Below are 23193 nucleotides of genomic sequence, written 5' to 3'. Positions count from 1 at the left end.
TGTTTTCTCTCCCCACTGCATTTATATATACAGATATTATGGCCAAAACTATTTATATCAAGATTTCTAGGTATGACTGCTAACTTAGTACTATGACCAGGTTTCCTACTTTGATATTTAGGATCCACTGCAAACAAGTGTGTTAGTCTAGCTGCTCTAAACTTGAAATGGAAAAAAAATTGTAAAGTCCAAGTATTTTTAAGCTCAACATCCAGTCATCAGTGGATCCTTTGCAATTTTTTGCAACCTCTCTTTCAATGGAAATAACATGCCAGGCTTTTTCATTGGCCATTGTTTGGGTTTTTATAGCTGCATTGATTTCTTCTAGTGTTATGACCACCGCCCAGCTTACAGAGCATGTGCATCAAACAAGAAATAGTGCCTCATATGAAGCACTACAGATGAAAAGAAAGTAGGAGGTGTGGGTGTGATTACAAAGACTGGGTTGGGTCAATGCATAAATTACAGACACACATAAAGTCCTATGAAGGAAGGTTGATGTATAGGACCTGAACATTACTGCTGCCTCATTTCTGTTATTAACTGCTGGATGGTCCCTCTCCAGCTAGATCATGGGTAACTATGATTAGGAGATCATGTATGGTAAGAAAGAAACAGCAGAATTCTTATTTATGATTGCAATAATTGCTATTGATGCATGTTGTTGTCTTGGCTGGTCACAGAATGAAACCTGAAGCTGTTACTACAAATTACTTTCCTGGACAGTGAATCCATGCATCAGAAAAAACTCTGCTCTTAATGCAATTTCATTTGCATGACATCTCCTAATTTTTTTTTTGCGGTCAGCAAGAAATGGGTTCTACAAGCAAATACGTGAACTCAGCTTCAAATGTCAGAGTCCTGGCTGAAAATAACACATATAGAGAAAACTTCCTCTTTGTGCCCTTCTGCAACATCTGTGTGCCTTCCCTGGGCATGGCCTGATCTGTAATCCTGTTTGGGTTCCTTCAAAGAGCAAAAAACAAAACCTGCTCTATGCTCTGTTGTTCTCAATTCTCCTGATACCAAAGGTATCAGATTCAGCAGAATGAATCTTTTTTGCATGTCAACTTCCAATATGCCAATTCTTGCTCAAAGGTGAGCAAGATATTTCCAGCTGAGGCAATCTGCAAGTAGACGTGTCACAACTTCAATATTTGTTTTCAAGCCCTTGCTAATTGTACTGAGCTGCAAACTACATCTTTCTTCCATAATCTTCTATCTCAAGAGAGATGAGTAACTGACAGAAGCAGTAGCCTGCATCTAAATGAGTTAGCTACTAAGGGATATAGGACATTTCTCCTCAGAGCTGCCTAAGAAATTTTAAGATATCAACAGAATTTTAGGATCTATTTTTAGGCTCTATTTCTGGTTTTCTTGTAAGCATGTGCTTTCATGAGGAGAGATAAGGCTGAGTATTAACATTCCTTATTCAAGAAATAAGTACGATTGATTGGTGCATAGAAGACTCCCATGGGAGATTTACCGTCATGGGAGACAAAGTCAACCTACAGCATCTATGTTTTTTTAAATGAAAGGTACATTAAATGTTGATGGGTCCTGTCCTACTCTCTTCTGTACATACTTTATAAGAAGCTAATTCATGTATCTCATGGTACATGAGATACATTTAAACTCAGAGTTTAAATATTAAAGAGACTGGCAAAGAAAAGTTATAAAAACATCTGGAAAATGCAAAGCATTTTAGGCATCTCAATCATTTATTCTGGAGGAGTGTAGAAAGATGAAAAACATTAAAGACATTCAGAGCCAGTATTCAATATCAGTTTAAAGTGTCCTTCTCAGCAAAAAAGAAAAAAACAATTCAAATAAAAGGTGAAAATGTGAAGCAGATTTATATCTCTAAGCAACATTTAATTGTGACAAGGTATTGAACAGTTAATGGAAACATGACTAAAATCCAGTATACAGTTACAGTTGTCACAAAACCTATGTTTTTTAAAAAGCAATTATACAAACCCATGTGTTTTCTGAATAAAGATAAATAATAATTCATTCTGTTCAGTATATCAGTACAGCTCCCTGATATTTTCACCTATAAATAACTATAGTGAGAGTTTTTATTGCAGCCTATCTCAGGGACAACTAGTTTTCAAATTAAGAATAAATAATAGACAGAAGAGGAACTGACCCTTACTTCTGATTTCTGAATTTTTTGTTCTTGGTTCAAATAAATGAAGCCAAGGTTCAAATTGCCTATGCGACAGTGATACCATCGCAATCCTCAAGCTGTAAATAAAGCAGCACCACTAAATTTCCTGTCCATGCACACAGGATGACAATAGTCACTCAAAACATCCCAGCTAAGGTCAGGTCACCTCTAATACAATGAATGTGCATAGTTATACAAGACAAGCACATGACTTTTCTTTAATAAAGCCTGGTGATTTGTGTAGCTATGTCACATACTTATCATTGTCCCAATATAGCACTGACTCAATAAACATGGAGGAATTCATTACAGTTGGAGAAAATTTTACTATTATGATCAACTAAGCATTTTTATCTAAGGTAATGGAAAGGACTAACCACCAGACTACAAAACTTTTGGTAAAAAAATGCAGACAAGCCTATATTGCACTAAAGCCAGGCAAATTCCATCTTTCATAATATCACACAATCAGAGACTACTTGTAACATTTTGCATGGCAAAATGTTTTTTTCCACCTAGATAATGTCTCCCAGGATACTGCTATTAGCGAATTCTGATTTTTTTTTCTGTCAGTGTTAAACAGAAAAATTACAATTTGTTCTTCTCCTACAAATCAGGTACATCTCAGGTGTGATTCCCCAAATTAACTTTGTTGAACTTCCCACAAAATTAATTTTCCTTATTTTGAGAAGGTGGGTGAAAGAAGTGGATAGCTCTAGTAAACTACAGTGTCTTAGCCCTGGGCTCTGGGAAAAAAACCAAAGCATATTCAAAATAACTATTTTTCCACACTCTACACACAAGCATGCAAAAAAAAAAAAAAATTCCTTAACATTGAGATTTAAGCACTACTAATGGTATTAAAAACAACCACTGATTTCCCATAAGCCGCTGAAAAGCTGTCTTGTGATAGATAACACTTCCAGCCACATGGCAAACCTGTGCTGGAGCAGGCTCCTTGCAGGACCTGTGGCCTCATGGAGAGAGAAGCCCATGCTGGAACAGGTTCACTTGTGACCCCTTGGGAGGCCCACACTGGAGCAGCCTGTTCCAGAAGGACCTGAATATAGTTCCTGGCTGTTTAGCTTCCATGCAGTTACACTGGAGAGGGACATACAGGGCTCTACAAAGCACACAGACAGCCACAAGGACTCTCTGTGTTGTATTCCAGGATTTTTGTAAGTTAGAGAAGTGGAATGTGGCCAACTACAGAGATTAATATTTGGAGAAAATACTGGTTAAAAGTTCAAATTTGGGGTTTTCGATAATCAATGTAAATGAGAATCCCCGTATTAGAAAGTTCAAAATATTCCTCCACACAGGAAGTGAAAAGCAGTATTAGCAGTGGAAAAGACTTCAGAGATGATATGCATAGGATGACCTGTGTGCCAATACTAGAGAAAAATTTTCTGGCTTTATATATCATGTAGAAAGTGAAACAAACCTCCATATCTGCAACTAAACAGCACAAAAACCCCTTGCAGGGGGTGATTGGAAAGAAGGAAAATTGATTTTCCTGTCATTTGCAGTACTGCAAAATCTCATTGTACAAAAGCTGAAGATGCATCTTGATCTAATTGCTACCATAGGACAACATTAGTTCAGCTTGATCACTAAGTGCAATGAATACCCTTCCCAGCAGCATAACAAACAAAACTTGCTGCAGAACCATCTTCCCCTTCCTTTTGCTGAGAAGCTACATGGCAGTACCTACCCATGTAGACTGCGGACGACTGTGACCTTTCCACAGGCTCACAGCTTCCTCTGAGCAGCCACCTGCTTCCTTCAAGCATCCTCTGCAGCCTGTGGTCCTCCATGGGCTGCAGGGGCACTGCTGCCTCACCATGCTCTTCACCACAGGCTGCAGGATCTCTGCTCTGGTGCCTGGAGCACTGCTTCCCCTTCTTCTTTACTGACCTTGATGCCTTCATAGCTGTTCCACATATTCTCAGTTCTGTCTTGAGCTGCAGTTGTGGAGGCTTTTTCTCCTCTTTTTAAATTGTTATCCCAGAGGTGCTACCATCATTGGCCTTGGCCAACTGGACACAGGAGAAGCTTCCAGCAGCTTGTCACAGAAGCCACTCATATGGGCTCTCACCCAAAGCCTTGCCATGCAAACCCAATAGACCTGTGCACTGCTCACAGGACAACCAAAGCAAAGCTGTCTGTAAATGCTGTTTGTCAGTTCAAGCCACTTAGTCCCATATTTGAATAAGTGATAGTGCCAGGACTGTCACTTCTGCTTCTCTCTCTTTATACCTGACACTGATCTTGCTAGCCTAGGTATTAATTTCATGCATCTTGGACAAATTGGTAGTTTAGGTGAGACAAAAACAATAAAACTAGAATGATCTCTTTAAATGGCAACAATATGATTTTAGCAATATTATTAGTGTTCATCCCCCAGAGATTTTCACACCACAAATGCTGTTACTGCTCCAAGCATCCCTAGGCATTTTTTCTTTTACTTCAGTTGATGGTCACAATCACCATTTTATAGTACATATAACACAGGAGCAATTGTATTCTAACTTTTAGATCTCTAAATATCTCGGTCTGATGATTTCCCTGCAAAAACTAATGAACTAAAGGAACTGATGGAGTCTGCAAGACCGAAAAGTGTTGTTAACAGCAGTCTGTATTTTTCTCAACCAGGGCTCCATGGCTCTAAAGGACATTTTACCCAAATATGGATTAATGGACTATATCATCTTGTCTAGGCATTTATTCTAACTCCTCTAGATAACAGGACAGAAAATTACAACAGTCAAGAACAGTGGGGTTATTGGAAGTCTACTGATCCCAGTATTACAGCTCAAACTCTGCTTTCAGTCACCGATGTAATAAGCCCACGAGAGGCGCTGGCAGGGGGGGGCTCGGCCAAGAGCGGGGCCGCAGCGCCGTGCCCGGGGTCGCAGGGCAGCTGGCCGGCACCGGCAGGGCCCCGGCGGCCGCCCAGAGCCGCCTCCCCCGCGGGCCCGGCGCTCCGCCCCGGCCGGCCGAGGCGGGGCCCGGCGGCTCCGCGGCAGCGGCAGCGCGGCCCCGCTCGGCGGCAACGCGGCGGGAGGCGCCGGGGCCCGGCCGGAGCTCCAGCGGTGCTCCCGCCGGCGAGATGGGGCTGGAGCCGCTGTTCCAGGCCTGGAGCTACTTCAGGCGGAGGAAGTTCCGGGAGTGCGCGGATGTCTGCTCGCAGCTGCTGGAGAGGCCGCCCGGCGAGCAGGTAGCGGGGGCCGGGCCGTGGCGGGAGGCGGCGGCGAGGGGCGGCGGCGGCCGCGTCCCGGCTGCCTCAGCACCGCGGGACCCCGCTGTGCCCGCTGCCGCCGCCGGCGGGGCCGGGTGCGAGCCCGGCAGCGAGGCAGCGAGCGCTGGGCCGCGCCGAGCTCTCGGAGCAGGAGGCCGGGCAGCGCCGCCTCTCCGCGCTCCCCCCTCTCCCCCGGGCCCGGAGGCGGCGAGCCGGCGCTGCGGCTCCTCCTCAGACACGCCCCGGGGGAGCCCCCCCGGCCCGGCCCCGGAGCCGGGACGGGAGAGCGGTGCTGCGGGTACTGCCGGAGTGCTGCCGTGACAGCTGCGGGGCCGGGCTCTTCGCAACGAGAACTTTAACGCACCCAAGATTTTGCGGAGTGAAAAGCTGAGATGAAAAGTCAGGTCTGCTAGGGATATTCCTGTTGATTTTCTACTGATGTTTAGATATCGTAGCTGCTGTATGGGCCAAATCACATAAGGTTAAGAGATATCCATTTTAGCTCAGCTCACCTACGAGCCCTGCCTTGGGACAGGAGGCATTTGCATACCTCTCTCTGCTCTTTTTCCAGCTGCAGAGTCTCTGGAAACGTAGGACATGTTTTTCAATACCTACATATTTCCCCACCCTTCTGTAAGAGCAAAGCATTTGGGAAAGTTGTTTCTGGAAAAAATGTTTACAAGCATATAAACATTTTTATGCCATATTTTAAAAACAGTAATTGAACAGACTTAATCACTTTACAGTAAATTTGTAAGTCTCAAAGTATCCTATAGACAGACGTTTTAAGAATCCTGAACACAGTTCTTTTTATCACAAAGGACAAGTCTTTAAAGAAAGCTGCATGGTCACACAATAGTGTAAATATAAAGTACAGTAATTGTTTGAACTGATTTAGGATAGATATTTAAAAGATTCTCTTTTTATGTTCTATACTGTAAGGCACCACCAAGGAGCCATCAGCAGAGAGATTTTTAGTGGAGAAAGTATTCCGAGAACATTATTCCTGAACCCTAAATGGGACTCAGTATTAGTTCCATGCTAGTGTTGTATTATCTTTATGTATTCACATCATTGGGCCTTATATATGTGATCTTTGCATATGGAAGGACAATACTTGATTTGTGAAAGAAACTCTTGAAATAGCACAGATAACAGTAAATAAAAGTTGTAAAGATCAAGATATGTTTCCATTGGTCTTAATTTATAAAGTTTTTAATGAGTAAAACATTTTTCAATCTATGATCTCAACATGGGAATGTAAATACAACTGCATTTCTACTCTGTGCTTAAGCTCAAGTATAAAATGGTATTGTTGCACCTGTCAGCTCCAAACTCCTGCTGGGCTAGTAGCATTAGTAAGGAATAGAAGATGTATGAGGCTGAGAAAAAATGCTTAGGAGGAAATTAACAAAACAGCAGTGAGAGGATGTAGTTGGATAAGGCCTTGAGCAACCTGGTCTGGTGGGAGGTGTCCCTGTCAATGGCAAGGGGAGGGTGGAACTAGATGATCTTAAAGGTCCATTTCAAATCCTTCACATTCTGGGATTCTGTGATGTAGATCCTAGTTGGTTTTCCTTCTTCCAAATATAGATCACACATGGTGAAACATTTAAATACATAAATTAAATTGTTTTCTTAGACAAGGTACACATTCTCTTTAGAGAACAAGGACCTTATATACCAGCAATATGAGAGTTTTTCCAAATTCTGTACTAAGTTCAGACAAACAATTGATCACCCAATTTAATCTTTGAAATGTTCACACCAGCCTATGAGCTTCACCTTTTATAGGAATGAAAGAGGAAAAACAGTTAAGATAATTTCCTTTAAGAAGTGGTGGAGGGTGGGTCTGTGAACATTGTCTATACCAGATCAAATCATAAACTCTTAGAAGTCTTACATGAAGTCTCTGAATATCAAAATCAAGCTTCATCACTGTTTTGGACATACTTTCAGGCCACAGTTGCATGCAAATGGCTGGACTTTATAACTTCAGTATGTTCTGTTCAGAGCTGTGTTCCTATCCACAGTTTTGTGTGAAAAAGTTGCTCTTCAGCAGCAGCACATATCAAACCCACCAGAAAGTTCAGATGGAAGAGAGGCAAACTTGAAATAAGATTAGTTTGGTTCTTGCCTTATATAATCTTCTTGAGGAATCCTTATTAAGAGCTCATTTTAAGCAGGAATGAATGACTTCTAAAAGTATTTGAAAGTCTATCTATTTGTGATTGGGAAATATCAGTCTTTCTCTATAATGTTTAAAAATGCATGGCAGATGTTTCAGTTTTTGAAAAGATTTCATACAGCAATGTTCAAGTAAAGTTTGCAGACACCGAGTGGATTTTATAAGTATACTCTAGATAAGTATTTTATGTAAGGAATAACAATTTAGAGATTTTCTTGAAGAATAAAATAAGTGGAGAGATGATAAATAAATGGAAATTCAGCATGTTTGACTTTGATTTCTGGTATCTCTGTTACTTTTGAACTGGCATGTTAATGAAATCAGTAGTTCCTAAATATTTTGATTGAACTTTAATTCTGTTATCTTCAGCCACCTGCCAGAAAATGCTGCTGTTTTCCATCTGTGTCAATTACATTAGTAGTATTTTAATATAAGCTGGCAAATTATCTAAAATGGAGTATGTATCATTTTTGGTACCTAACCCAGTAAGTGTGGTTTATAATGCTTAAAAACCACATAGCAATTCTAGCAGATTTAATGGTCAGACTCTTAATGGTAGCACTTCTGCAAATCAAACCCAAGATATGTCATGTTGGGCACCAGAAAAGCAGACAGACAAATGACAACACTTGCAGAAAGTTTGGATTAAGTGAGCTGCTGTGCAGCATGAGGAATACTCAGTGGCTTTAATCACTGTGCCATCTGTTCTTATCCTCTTGTCCCATATTCTGCTAAGCATGTGCTTCCCAACCTCTGCAACCAGGGAAAGAGGGATCTTGTAGGAACAGTAGCCTCTGACAGTGAGTTACTGTTAAGGGACTCGCTTCTTTGAACAGCATGCATTAGGATGTAATTTAAGCTACAGGAGCTGGTGTCCTTTAAAGACATGCCCAGGTTGAGTTAAACAGTGAGTCTTACAGGTCAGAACTTCTTCATGCTCAGGCAACTGGCCTTCTCCCTTCTAAAACATGTAATGTAACATCAGGTAAGTAAAGGAAGAGACTAACATTGCCCAACTGGAGAGTGTTTTCATGCCTGAAAGAGGTGGCCTTTCCTGTGTGAAAGCCTACACTTTTTTCCCAGCTCATCTGCTAAGTGACAGCACCACTCCTGCTCCATTGCATCTGCAGCACTGTCCTAGAGCTATGGGCTGCTGAAACCAGCTTTTTACAATAGCCTTAGAAGTAGCTGCATTTTTGCCACCACACTTAAAAATGTAGTAAGGAATTTTCTTGACCAGTATATCTTGACCTATGTCTTGATTTACCACTCCCTGTACATATAGCTTAGTATTCAGGATATGTTTGTATCACAAATATAATGACAAGAAGTTCTTCTTTAAGAACATGGCAAAAGATGATTAAAAGATCTTAAAAATAAGTTTACTGATGATCCAGTGAATAGTCACATGTGCATACATTTAGATGCTATCTTAATTAGTGCAGAACTCTCTTTGAGCCCTGTCACCAGATGCAGTAAGCCCTAGGAGGTTTTTAAAGTACTTTGTTGACCTTTTAGCTAACTAGGCATGAATCAGAAATTTTCTTACATAGCAGTATCAAATATTGTGCCATTATAAATCTTGAATTCTTAAAGAGCACAACAACAAAATTGAAATGTTTTAAAATCAATGAAGTTTTCCTGAAGCGTTCTTAAAAAATAACATTGTGATAGAAGAATAATTAGCTGCTACTGGGTTACATCTTGTGGAAGATTGATTTTTTTTCCCATAAAATATCCTGTGCATTTCTTAATTTAAGAATTAGAAATATAAATGGTATTGGTGGAATTCACTTCTGTGTTATTTCAGGATAAATAAAAGCTGTATTTTGTGTGACTGGCATTTGGTCATAGAAATACATAAAATGCTGATGTTCAGTTTAATTATTTCCTATTGTAAGCAAACAGGTCTTGTCTTCTGTGTTGATAGTAATAGCATGACCTAGAGGAAATACAATCCAGGACTGTCTCTGTTGATCATCCTGATTAGTCACCTAATCTGATTACTCTTTGTGTTCCATATGTAGGATTCAAGGCAATAAACAGAACCCATGTATGAGGCCTGCTCTAGTTTAACAATAGAAAAAAAAAATAGCCTGATATAATTAATAGAGATATTGTGGATGTTCTTCCTTTAACTTTATTAATGGTCTTCTATGAGCATTTGCTTTTGTTCATTCATCCTTTCTTTTCCCATATTGAACTTCCAGCTGCTATAATTTGCAAACTTGTTTTTGTAAGGTCGTAATAAAGTTATCACAGTTATGTTTATGGGCATTGAACTTGATTTGGAAAAGCATCTTCAACTGGAGTCACTTAATGGTGCAAGACTGTAAATTTATGCATGAAAATAGTGATACTTGGAGTGAAATCATTGTTCCTGGGTAAAGGTTTGGGTTTTTTTTCTGTGTTTCTGCTCTTAATCATTTGAAGAGCATTTTCAGAATATAATGATTTTAATATTTTGCATGTATTAAATTGTACTCAGCTAAAACTAATTGTAGAGTGAAACCTTATTATAATATAAGGTATGTAATATATTCCCTCTTCCAGGCTACAAGCATCAAAAAACTTATTTTTTTAAAGTATTTTCGGTATTCAAATAAACTGACCTTGCATTTTAATATTAAAGTGCCCTCAGTGGATTTAGGGATCTGTATTAAATAGTTCCTTCACTGGTTTTACAGTCTTTTGACTTTCAAGGGAGCTTTATATGTGTAAATGAATAATAAATTTGAGCTTTTGTTTTGAGAGACAAGCTTACAGGGCAATGCTATTTGTTAATCCTCTCAAAGAACTCTTTATTTGAAATCTAGTTCCTGTGGATTACTTGTATGTGTAGCAACTGTTGGATCCACCCATGTTAAAGTATGTTCTATTCTAATGTAATTTTTGTTATTCCATATTTTTGTTTAATCTGAGAATCCTGTTACCTGCCTGAGAGTTATTTAAAATCTAAAGTTATTTCTTGTCAAAAACTGAAACAATGTATTAATATGTATGAACAATGCATACTCTCACCTACAATTATGAGAGTGCAATGGTTTTAGTATTATTGATCAACTACTTTTTTGCCAAAATCACAAGGGATGGAATGTCTGAATTCTATAGTAATATAAGTGCTCCTACATAAGCAAATTTGTCTGATTTTTAAATTATTTTTTAAGGTAATGAACAGTGCCTAAAGTAAGATACACATCTGTAACATCAAGGCGTTTTTGTATTAGTGTTGACATAATATTCCTAACTTGTCCTCATTAGTTACTGTAGCACATATGGTATGTAAGACCGCCTACTGTTCTTAAAACCATCTTCATATGTGTAATACTCAGACACAATGGGGTGAACAAAATGTAAGCTGAAATATTTTAATGTCCTGTATTACTTAGAAAGCTGAATAGTTTCTTTTTTTAAGAAAACAACTGCTATACATAAAAGAATTGTAGTAGTTCATTTAATCATGCAACTAAAATGCAAAGCCAGTTTCATTGCCTCAGTCAGGCCCAGGTACATCACAGTAAACTGAGATTAATTTCTGAATTAATGTTTAGTTCCATAGAATACTCAATGTGTAAGATGTGTTATGCATTCTGACACCAGTGAATGACTTTTTGGCTCCAAATACAATCCTTTAAAGGCCACAATTCCATACTACAGAAGGAAGATGTTCACCTGTGTTCCAGGTCCCTACTGTCATAGAATTTGCTGAGTAAAAAGGTTCAAATTGGAAGAAGTAGACCATGTCTTGTACTACAGAGGGGTGATCTTGACATTGCCGTTCTCCTGGTGGAACAGAAGCCAGCTCTGTGTCTTGGCTGCAGCAAAGCAAGCCAGAAACAGGGCAGTGCTTGAGCTGGGAGAAGACTTTGGTGTGATCTAATAGCAACCTTCTAATACATAGAAGGAGGTTATCAAAAAGTGGAGCCAGGGACCACTTGCAATGATGCAGGGAGGTGAAGGAGGCTTTGGCTTGGTATGAACAAAAGCATTTCTCTATAGGAATAGTCAGCAGTGGAACAGGTTGCCCAGTGGCACTGTGCAGCCTCTATCCTTGCAAGTCTTCAAAATCCAATTGGACAAGACTATGAGCAGCCTCAACTGACCTCATAGCTGGCCTTGCTTTGAGAGCTTTGGACTAGAGACCTTCAGAAGTCCCTTTATAGTCTGAATTACTTGAAGATTGTATATTCAGTCTGGTATAGTTGGTTTAACTGTGATAGATTTACACAATGCCAGATATGCAAGAAATTTTTCACTACCTCTAGGAGCAGAAATGATCTGACACTACAAAAGACTAATAGTGATTTAGAGAAAGTAACATCTATCTCCCACCTTCCTTGTCTAAAGCTAAAGTAATACATTAGGAAAAACCCATCCCCAGTCCCTGGAAGTGAAGGGTAGTTTAAATATTATGTAAACATGATAATTACACATTAATTGGTGATAAACCTACATTTTTTCCTGTCAGTATTTACTCAATTTTACCTGAAGTTTTCAGGTAGATGCAAGTTCCAGCTTTTTCACTTACAGTAAACTTAATCTGGTAGCTTTTCTTTTGGTTTTTATGGGTAGTGCAACAGGCTGTTAATTCAACATTTATTCCACTTGCAATATTACTGTCCAAGTGCAGTGAATACGTCATTTTCATCATAAAAGTACCATGAAAAAGTGACAAAATTTTCTTTTGTCTTCTTGAGTGGTATCATTGTGATCACCAGCAGCAGCTAAAAAAAAGTGCAAAAATGGATTTTATTAAGTAGGCTTTCTAAAGACCATGGTGTGATAATCTGGTTAATTTTTAGGAGATGTACATACATCTTCCGAGTTCATTTTCTTTTCATCTATCATTTTTCAGCTTCATAATGCTTGCATGTTAATCGAAGATTTGGCTAGATTCAGCAGAAGCAAGAAAGCAAAGGTATCAGAAAGATACTGCAAATTTACTTTCATTGTGCAAAACATTGATTAGCTTCATAATGTGTGTTAGTTGAGATAATGTAATAAAATGGAAATTTGGATATATGTATCAGAGAGAAAATGTTTGTGCAAAATGAGGTCATCACAGAGTATAAATACACTTGTATTGTTTTTTTTATTGTTTGGCATTTCCATTCCTTAGTTTCAATTTTCTCTCTTTTCAGGAACTTGATTCTGAATACACCGTGTTTCAGGTAATGTTCTTTCCATAAATACAATTATTAGATGCAATCATTGGGAAGAATTTCTGATACAGTGAATAATACTTGTTTTGTAGTTAGGTCCTCAATAGCTTTTCTTTGGTTGTTTTTTGGTTGTTTTTGTTTTGTTTTGGTTTTTTTTTTTTGTTTTTTTTTTTTTTTTTGTTTTTTTTTTTTTGTTTTTTTTTTTTTTTTTTTGTTGTTGTTGTAATTGGTAAGGCATTACTTTTGATAACGGGAAGATTTTTGATATTTTGAACAGGCAGCTTTTATATTTCATAGAATTTTATTTTTCTCTCATATTTTTCCTATATCTTTTTTCAGCAGTTCAGTGCTTTCTAAAAGCTAAATTTAATCTACCTTGAACTGAATGACCTTCATCTGCAGATGAGATTAGGAAGAAAACAACATGTATTCACAGAGAGAACAATGTTTGTGCTCTTAGGGCTCACTTTCATGTTTTATTTAATGCCTGTAATGGTGGGCTCTTACCTGTGCTCTTCCTGTTCTTGCAGCTCAGGCTCACTCCTACCTTGTGCAGAGTCTAGAGGCCTTGTAGGTGCATGATGATGATTTGCATAAGTGATGGAAGACTGAGAGTAATTAATTTTCCCTCTGCCCACATTAGCTCTCGATAATTGCAATGGCAAGAATAGTATTGGGCAGGTGATGGCATCTTTTGGCTCCAGCCCACAGTCAGAAGAGAGTAAATGCCATGTGAAATGGCATCTTTAAATGCAGCTCCATAACATATTTTACAGGTCTTTAATTACACTCCATGAATTCATGCAAGTTGTTTACATAGAGAATGGTTTCACTGAAACACTGCTGGATATCTTCTTGAGTAATTATTATCCTTCACAATGTAGTTATGTTCTGGGGTTTTCATTGTGTATGGAATAAAATTTATTATAGGTGAAAGGATCATTGGAGAATAGAAGCTCTTGGAAAATTATGTTACCATGTTCAGAGAAAACAAAGTATATATTTTTAATTTAGTTTTTGGACTTTTCAGGAACAAGAAGAAAATACTTGATTCAGTTACAAACTTCTCATAAACTGTGAAAAACACTTTGTCACTTCTCTTTCTGGAGTTTCGACTTACATGCTGTTTATTGTATACTTACATACTGCATCACATTTCTATACCTCTTTAATTGCTATTAAGTGTTGTAAATTTTGTTCTGATTATGAGTTAAACGAGATAAATTTGTTATGTTGTGAATATGTGGGTTGTCTGAAATGACCTTCCCTTTCTCTTTCCTGCCATATAAATGCCATTTCATAAAAATGCAGTTTATCTTCATAAGCTCCAGATATGGCGCTTATCACAAAACAAAATCATCAGTCTCACAAAGAGAAAACAGATAATCTGTAATCTACAAACAGATGTTTAATTAAGGAATACTGTGTGATATTTGAATTTTTTGTTGGCTGTGAAGCTTTGGACTAGGAGCTTTACTCTGGAAGAGATGCCTAAGGAATCTATTTTTATGACAGATATTTACCCAGTAATGACAAAGAGACATGTTGAGTTTAAAAACGCATTTTCACATGTTAGTTAGTGAAAAAAGCACATTAATGCACTTATGCCTATGTAAAGAACTGACCTCAGTTTTAGCAATTAATGTAGAGGAGTTACTACTTCCAATTTCCAGGAAAATATCATTACTATGGGCGGATTTTCTTACTTCTAGTAAGAAATTAACCTGTGCTTGGCTATGCAAGAGCTCTGATTGGAGAATATTCCCCATATAGACATGGTTATGTTGCCTGCAGATATACATGTCTTTGAAAAGAATAGAGTAGCATCAAGGTATTAAAAATCAACAAAGTAAATACTTCATAGAATCATGAAAAATTGTTAAAGATCTTGACCATCTAACAGAAATCTCAAAATTAATTAAAGGCTGTCATCCTACTGCTTAAGAAGAAACTAAAAGAAAATAAAGCAGATATGGATTATGACTGTCTGGCCTAGATTCAGATCATCCTGCTGAATTCTCTTCTCTTCATTCTTGAACAAAAATTTCTAATTGTGGTTGAATCAGCTGACTGAAGTCCTTCTGCTTGGAAGAAAGCACTTTTTAAAAGAATAGTTAAATATTTCAGCATCTTTAGATGCACTTTCTTTTTGATTGGCACAGATTAGCATAGAAGTATAAGGAAAGTCTAGAGAAAAAGACAGAGTGAATGAGAAGTGTCTCATTAAATGATTACTTAAATTATTAAATAAGCCTGAGTTTCAGATCTTCTCATACCTCTTACTTAAGGAACAAACATTTCCATGTGTTTGACCTTTATTTCTATTCAGATAGTCTGTTTCTATTTTTAAAGGTCTCCTTAGCCAACATTAAATATGCTTTTCCACCAGATTGCTGTACCCCGTGTTAGAAAGGAAGAAAATCTAATTATTTTGGCAGTGATTTTTACTCTGGAAAATTTATGATTATCTGTTCAATATCTGATGAAAGATTAAGGATTGGTCTTGTGATTTCCTATATCATGCCAGTTCTATAAGTACATTACAAGCATATCAAATTATCAAAGTGGATGGACCTGCATTTACTTTGTTGGTATTTCTATATGGCTGGTACTGATTTTTCTTGTTTTCTTTTTTCTCCCCACTGATTTGGTATCTTCACAGTCGACACAAAGCTTGTCACGTAGGCTAGAGTTATGCTTGCCTTTCCACACTGCTCAGATTATCCTCCAAGACATACAATGTAGTAATTTGTCAGTTCAGGTCACTAAAATGGATTCCAATACTCTCATAATCTGAAATGCCTGTGGTATATATTTATACAGTGTTTTACAGCTGATGCTTTGAACAAAGGAGTTAGTCCCCTTTTATACGTCCATCAGACAGATGGATATACTCAGCTGTTTGAAGTCAATACTTATTCGAGCCTAGTAAAGCTGTGAAGTGAATAATAAAGAAATGATAAAATTGCTGAATAGATTATTTACTTCGTGTCTTGAAGATATTTTACTTTTTACTTATCCTTATTCAGGCTGCCTGGAACCTGAAAACACGAGCTTTGACAGAAATGGTGTATGTGGATGAAATTGATATGGATCAAGAAGGAATCGCAGAGATGATCCTGGATGAAAATGCCATTGCTCAAGTTGCACGTAAGATTGACTTTCACTTAAATACATTGACTCAACAAGAGCTCTTTTGGTCATCTCTTATGTCATCTAGAATAGTACAAACTGAGGTGACCTGATATAGCATTTAGTATTGGTAAAAAAAGCTGTTTAGATTGTTTCATGGTTGCATGGCAGTGTTGAGATCCACCATGTGTTCTTGATGTAGTTCTCAGGCCTGTCAGATGAGAGTTCAGACCATGCTCAATCGTGTTTTGTCAGCTTTTCTTCTACATTTGAGGAAACGTAGTGAGCATACATGTGGTCACTTGCTTTTTCCATCAGTATGTTGATTTCTTTTGCTCCTTTCTGGCTTCTTTAGGCATCGTGGGAAACTAGAGAAAAAATCTGCCCCCAGTGTACTGTGAATTTTATCCATATGCCCATAGTGTACACAACAGTCAGGTACCACCTTTTGGCATCATGTCCTGCAAACGTTATCTGAACGATTTCCTTTCTGCTTTTCTCTACTTCATTTTTCTCTTCCTTCACAGAGCAGTTCTTCAGCTCTGCCATTGTTTCTTCTATGCAATTATTTTTCAGCTTCATCAATTCCCTTCCTAGTAGACAATAATTAGTTGTCTTCTACTACTTTTTTTCAGTATTTGTATTTTGCTCTGTTTCTTTAGTACAGTTCACATGGAGATTTTTACGTAACTTATTAAGCGTGGCTCTCAACCACATCCCATGTCAAGGAATTCAAGGGAAGAACTGGACATAGACCAGAATTGATACTTGAAGTGTTAAAAGCTTTTCTTGTCTGTATAGGCAATTACATATCTATCTTCTTACATTTTTTTAAATTTTCATTACATGCTTGGCCACAGTCAAGCAGTATTGGAGATGTGTTTATACATTGTGATCAACTAATTATAGATATCTGTCTTAAAACACCATTGTAATAAAATCTGGAGTTTAATTTGATTTTGTGCCCCCTGTGGTAGAGGTTATCTTCCAAGAAAAACAATTTGATGAATACTATTTAGAAATAAGGCATTCTGGAAAAATACATTCATACTATGTTGAAACTGAAAAAAAGATGACTTTCTGCATAGTGTGTCACAGATTTCAAAACCAAAGTAAATTATTACACTAGTGTAGCCTGCACTTCTGAGTCATTGAGATAAGACTTTGCTATTCGTGCTTCAAATTTGCTAGGTGTGCCTGAGCTAGTATATAATTTTTCAGAAAGTATAAGAACATTTCAAAGTTAGAGAACCCCCTGCAGTCTTTTGTAAATTATTAAATGTAATAGATTTTATCAGTGTACCATATCTTTAGTGGGAATTATCAATTATAACTCCACCTGTTGTTTCTTTGCGAACATTTTATGCCTGATACAAAGTTATTTTCAAATGTAGGTTTCCAAAGTAAGTAGTAAAATCTGTCATTAAATCATCCAGTGATCTTTTCTTTGATAAGCTAAACAATCTTCTCATTCTGAGCTGTATCTTTTGATTTTTGAGTTGAGTCTTGAAAGTCTTTTCTTAAACCTTTCTAGTTATCCACTTGTCTTTTGTTGTCAGCATACCAGACAACAGTCCGCTAACATGCAGAAAACATGTTTTTCTTCTACACCTTGGTTTTACTTTCTTTATACATCTGAAGTGTTCTAGTGTTACACTTTTGCATAAAAGGTAAGCACAGAAATTGCTAAACAGAGCAACAGAGGACAACAGAGTCAGTGGTGTCTAGGGACAGAACCAGAGGCAGTGGGCACAAACTTAAACTCAGGAGACTCCACGGAGAACATGGAGTCTACCTCCATAGCCCTATCCAGAAACCATCTACATAGGTTCCTGGGCAACTGGCTTCATGTGTCCTGCTTGAGCACTGTTGTCCCATATGGCCTCCAGAGGTCCCTTCAAACCTCTACCATTCTGTGGTTCTGTGATTACTCCACTTGTACACATGACTTAATAAAAATAAGTGCTGACTGACTGTGGGCTTTTCCTTTTGCTGTTAAAGTGTGTTAGCCATAGTTGGTCTTGACTCTGGTCTTTCACTGTGGCAGATCTTTCAGGATATCTTCCTCCACTGAAGTCATAGTTCACAAACATCAAACTATGTAGCCACACCTCTCATATTACAATTGGCATTGTCTATACTTTGCGTAATAAGCAGTTTAAATCCTTCATCAGTTACATATCCATTTCAGTTTTACATCTGCCCTTATCTTAGTTTCCAGATTAAACTCTCTTAATAATGACTTTGCTGTGAGTTGTGATTTATTAAATAATTACTAAAGTGTATAGGATCCATGGGAAAAAACTACTTTTCTGTGCTTCCTCTTCACACATACGTAATGATGTCTTTCTTCCACCAGTTTTTATTTTCTTATAATTTTGCTGTGTTAATTTTCCCTCAGTCTTGTTTATTAACGAAAATGTCCTAGAGCACTGTTTTACAGAAAAATCCATTATGTTACTTTTGGACTATTAACACCATTAATTTTCTCAGGTAATATTGTAATCTTGTTTAAAAGTGTTACCTTGGCAGCATATTTTTCAGAAAGTTGTAGTAATTGGCATTATGGGTAATCACAGCTATTTCATTAACTGGGGAGTTAAAGGAGTCATCTGCAGCCATCACTAACTACTGAAATTTCACTCTTAAATTCTGACACTTCTAGTGGCAACATGCACTGCTGTGGCCTTTTACATCTCTTCGTAGCTAGTTGGCTTGGGAATTTTCAAAGTAAGGACTGAGTTGCCTGGGGTGAGGTCAAAGGAACTATAAGCATTCTCCCAGTACACCAAAAACTAAAAAAAATTGTAGTTATTAAAAAACATGTCTGAAAAAAGGAATTTTAATGTCTTGCCTCTTTTATATTACAGCAACAGTTTTAACAATAATTCAGAAAGTGGAAGAGTAATACATGTGTCTGCTAGTCTGAAAAGTTGAAAGCCACTTTCCCCATTTCACTGAAAAGTGCCCTAGTTATCATGTTAGAAACTGTGTTGAGTGAACTGTCCACCCTTTCTGTTGTGGAGTAGAAACTTCAAGACTCACAGGACTATAGAAGGCAAATAAGCAATAGAAATCCTAAGTGTGTCCAGCCAAAAGAGAGAGAATCCTAGGGTTTTTTTTAATTTATTTTAACACCAATTGCATATTTAGTTCATTTTACCAAGGAGATCATTGTTAATACCTTATTTTGTATCATTTAACTTTAAATACAGCTGTAGTCAGATGGCTACTTATGGTTTATTTTGGGGAAAAAAGAAGGAAGGAAACTGTCTACCTATCAGTTTATCTTCAGTTCTTGCAAATATGTGCAATAAAAGCTGTTCATAAGTATATAGAAAACGCATAGATGAGTAACAGTGATTTGTCAAGAATTGTCTGTGTCAACTTAAATCTGATTTCTTTCTGTACATAGTAACAAGCAGTGAAGAGCCTGCAAGGTATAGATGTCATATGTTGCTTTTAACCAAGTATTTAAAACCATCTCATAGACATTCACTTCGCAGATTTGAAAAACTGCCCAATCAAATGTCAGTAAATGAAAATCTACCTGCAGGAGCTAGTAATTCTTAATGATACACTGTCAAAACAGAAATATGTGAAAAGGGGAACCCTTCATCAGTTCACCTGGGCTCAAGCTGGTTCAGTGTTTTCATTGATGGCCTTTGGGTATGGATGAATTCACACTTTACAGTGCTCTAAATTGTAGGTGGGGATCTTACTAGGGTCTAATGTCATCAGATAACATTCTCCATCTGCTCTGTAGAAGGTTTAGATTTACTTACTCAAGTCTGGGTGCCAGATAGAAAATATACCATTTCAAGTTAGCCTGATGTAATTGTTTCAGTAACCTTCTACATTTCTACACACAGTGCTCTGTGTGGTGTTTCTGAATGTTTTTGACAATTGTTTTGATAATCCCAGTAGGCATCCACACAGGCACTTGTTCACTCCCCCCAGGTGAGATAGAGAAGAGAATGGAGAGGCTGAAAGAAAGAAAACCAATATTCAGGTTTCTTGCAAGAGTCTATCAAATTATCAGTAGTAGAATGCAATATTTGGGGTTTGTCTTCTTTGTCCCCTCAGTCTGAGTAAAGAAATTTCTGGCTGTTTATTGTAAAACACAATCATGTTTCAAGTCCTCTGGACAAGGGAGTAATATCTCAAAGTGAAGTGAGAAATGCTTTTATTTTGTAGGACCAGGAACATCTTTGAAACTTCCTGGAACTAGCCAAGGTGGAGGCCCCAGCCCGGCTGTTAGGTATGTGATAGTTTATTTTTTAAAATGTGACAAGTTAAAAATGAACAAATCATAAACTTCTGAAAATGAAATGCTTTGGGTATAACTGTTTAAATTCTCTATCAATAAATACCACCTAATGTAAGGATAATGTGCTTAACATCTTCAGGCCCGTAACTCAATCAGGAAGACCTATTACAGGATTTGTGAGACCCAGCACGCAGGGTGGACGGCCAAGTACCATGGAACAGGCGATAAGAACGCCTCGAACAGCGCTCGCAGCTCGTCCAATCACCAGTGCTTCGGGGGGATTTGTCAGGCCCGGCACGGTGAGTTGCTTGCCTCTCTTCCCAGAATGGAAGATTTCTTGGTCACAGTATCTGACACACTGGCACTGTAGTTTATTTAAAACTCAAGTTTGAAGGAGGCGAGTATTTTTAATTTTTAAAATTCTTTTCAAAATAGAGTTTGAAAATATAACTTACTGTGCATTTGCTAGTCTGGTTATATAAAAAATGTACATAAATTCACAAGTTCATAGGATTCTTATAAATTCCAAATTCACAGCTCCTTGAGACAAGTTTTTATTAATGGAAGACCATGTGAAGACTGTGACGTGATTTCACCATAAGTGTCTACAACAAATGATAAGCATTCAGTGTCTGTCACTTCAAAAGATAAGGATTATAGTCTATACTAATTTATCCTGTTCTATTGGCAAAATTAATAAACTGCAACCAGCATGAGTATGTAATACATATTAAAATCACATTAATGACAAAATGTGGCATCCTCTCACTATTGCAGGTAAAAACTAATCTTCCGAAGTATTTATTGAAGATTTTTTTGGTTATGTATCCCAACTTCCAAGCTACATGCTTAGGCACTGAAATAGCGGGGAGAGACAGAGAAGAAAGAGTTGGCACTGCTCAGTAGAGCAGTGAATCTACAAATGTTTTGTTTGGAATTTTGGTGTTTTTTTGTATACTAATAATATTTTGAAAATCTTCAGGAAAAGTGTAAGTATCTTCCCACTTAAAAAGCTTCTTTTTCCCACTCAGGCTTCCATGCTAACAAATCCAGATGGCCCTTTCATAAATCTGTCTCGACTGAATTTAACAAAATATGCTCAGAAACCCAAACTGGCAAAGGTATGTAACAATTCTAGTTAGTGTTGTGATATCTTTTTCTTGTTTTCTGGTGTCATTCTGATATAACCATTATTCTGATATGTGTCATTCTGATATAACTGATATTATATAACTATAATATTGGGGATAAAAAAAATGGTGAACAGAGGTTTAGATATTAACTTGAGAAAAATAGTGTGTTACTCACCTTTTGACAGTGTTTACCAGACTTGAAATTGAAGCTATGTCCAAAGAGGTGAAAGTATAACCTAGGAAAAACATTTGTATAGGAAAAAATGTTCCACTGGTTAATAATTTTGAGCTGTGCATCTAGGAGTGATGAAGGGCAACTAAAAGAAGAAAAAAGAAGCCAAGAGCAAAAAACCAGCAGAACTTTCCTTAATGTCTGGAAATGTGGTTCTGTGTAGAAATAGATGGCAATCCTGGCCTAAAAATGTTCACAGTGTTTGGATTTTTTTCTTCGCTTTTATGGCATGAGTTAACACTTTTTATGTTAAAAGGTACCGTTTATTTGTTCAGAATACTTCTTCGTTTTCAGTTAAGATCATATGATTGACAGTCAGTGAAACTATCTGACAGTAGAACAGGTTTTTGCAGGTTATCCACCCAACTTACAGGTTTCAGCTCCAAGTGGCAGGGAGCTGAAAGTTGTGAGTGGATTTATCTTGCCTTTCAGTTGAATCTTTCCCCAGCACAACCAGTTAGCTGTATGGTTGAACATGTTTTCTGTGCATAGTGTGTTCGTAAAAAACAACTGTTGGGCTGAGGCCAACAGCTCATTTTGCACAACGTATCAAGCAATTATCTCTAGGGAGCACAAGGTATCAAACACACTCTAGGGAGCTGTATGTGGCACTCAGCCTAAAGGTGAACAAACCAGTATGAATTTAGTCTATTTTGAGAAACATAATGGTGAACACTGTTAAGAAAACTGGCAGTATCTGATAATGTGCTGGTGGAAGTAGCTCTTCCAGTCCAAAACTTTAGTTAACAGTTTTTCATAAGCAACCAGGAAATTTCTTTGCTTTTTAAAGCCTAATCTAGACTGATGCAGGGCACTGCATTTCAGTGTGGTTTTCAAAGGACATAAATCTTGTGTAATTGCATTTTGTCCTTCACCTACTGCTTGCATCATTGTCCCTTGGCCTCTTAACCAAGCTAGGCAGAAGAATAGGTATCAAATATAGTAAGTTCTAGTCTGGTGAGGTAATTGAAGACTTCCAGGCTAACATCTGAGGGCCATTACAAATCAGTTTGTTATCAGTGCTGAAAAAATACTGCATGCTTTTTGTCCAGTTGTGTCCTTGCCAGCAGACAAGTCAGCCAGCAGATACAGTATTATAAATCCATTACAGTCTGGAAAACAGGGGGAATGTAAGAAACCTGGGAAGGATTAAGAAGCACAAGACACATCCATAAAAACTAGGCTTAGTTCTGCTTGAAGACAGCTAGCTTTTAATTGTGATTACTAACTACATGCTATTTAAGTAGGTAGGTTAGCTTTCAGAGGAAATATTCTCAACAACGGCTCTCAGGAATGAGAAACATACATATTTTTAACAGTTCTGGGTTTTAATTATCATTTTCTGTGGCAGATTTGTCTTCCTTCAGTTTCATATGAAAAGAAGCTTAAGCCAAAAAATGTAAATCAACAGTCATAGAAACATCCATAGGCAGCAAGTGTACTTGTCAGTATTATGAAGCTAATACATTATGACATTAACATTTCACATAGAATGTAAGAACTAAGTTTAAATTCAGAACAACATAGATTTATAACTTTTTTTTTAAACAAAAGAGCAGTAAGGTTAAAGCCAAAGCAGGAGGTGAGAATGCGGACTGCACTCTCTGTGAAGAATAATTGATTAAAGTTTCAAAATTTTTGAGCTGTCACCTCTCCCATTGC

General features: G+C 37.6%; 1 protein-coding gene across 2 annotated transcripts in view; it reads left to right on the top strand.

Moving 5' to 3' along the window:
- Positions 1-5190: 5190 nt before the first annotated feature.
- Positions 5191-23193, top strand: part of TTC8 (tetratricopeptide repeat domain 8) — a 41744-nt gene continuing 23741 nt past the window's right edge. For both annotated transcript variants that reach the window (XM_053981149.1, XM_053981148.1), the window contains exons 1-6: positions 5191-5393; positions 12744-12773; positions 15794-15914; positions 20094-20157; positions 20306-20465; positions 21198-21287. In XM_053981149.1, the coding sequence (XP_053837124.1) occupies positions 5286-5393; positions 12744-12773; positions 15794-15914; positions 20094-20157; positions 20306-20465; positions 21198-21287 (573 nt within the window). In that variant the 5' untranslated portion in view covers positions 5191-5285. The remainder of the gene's footprint in view (positions 5394-12743; positions 12774-15793; positions 15915-20093; positions 20158-20305; positions 20466-21197; positions 21288-23193) is intronic.

The sequence above is a fragment of the Vidua macroura genome, chromosome 6 (genome assembly GCF_024509145.1).
Source record: "Vidua macroura isolate BioBank_ID:100142 chromosome 6, ASM2450914v1, whole genome shotgun sequence".
In the NCBI taxonomy this organism is placed as follows: Eukaryota; Metazoa; Chordata; class Aves; order Passeriformes; family Viduidae; genus Vidua; species Vidua macroura.
The sequence above is the reverse complement of the archived record's forward strand: the minus strand, read 5'-3'. Positions and strand labels throughout refer to the sequence as shown.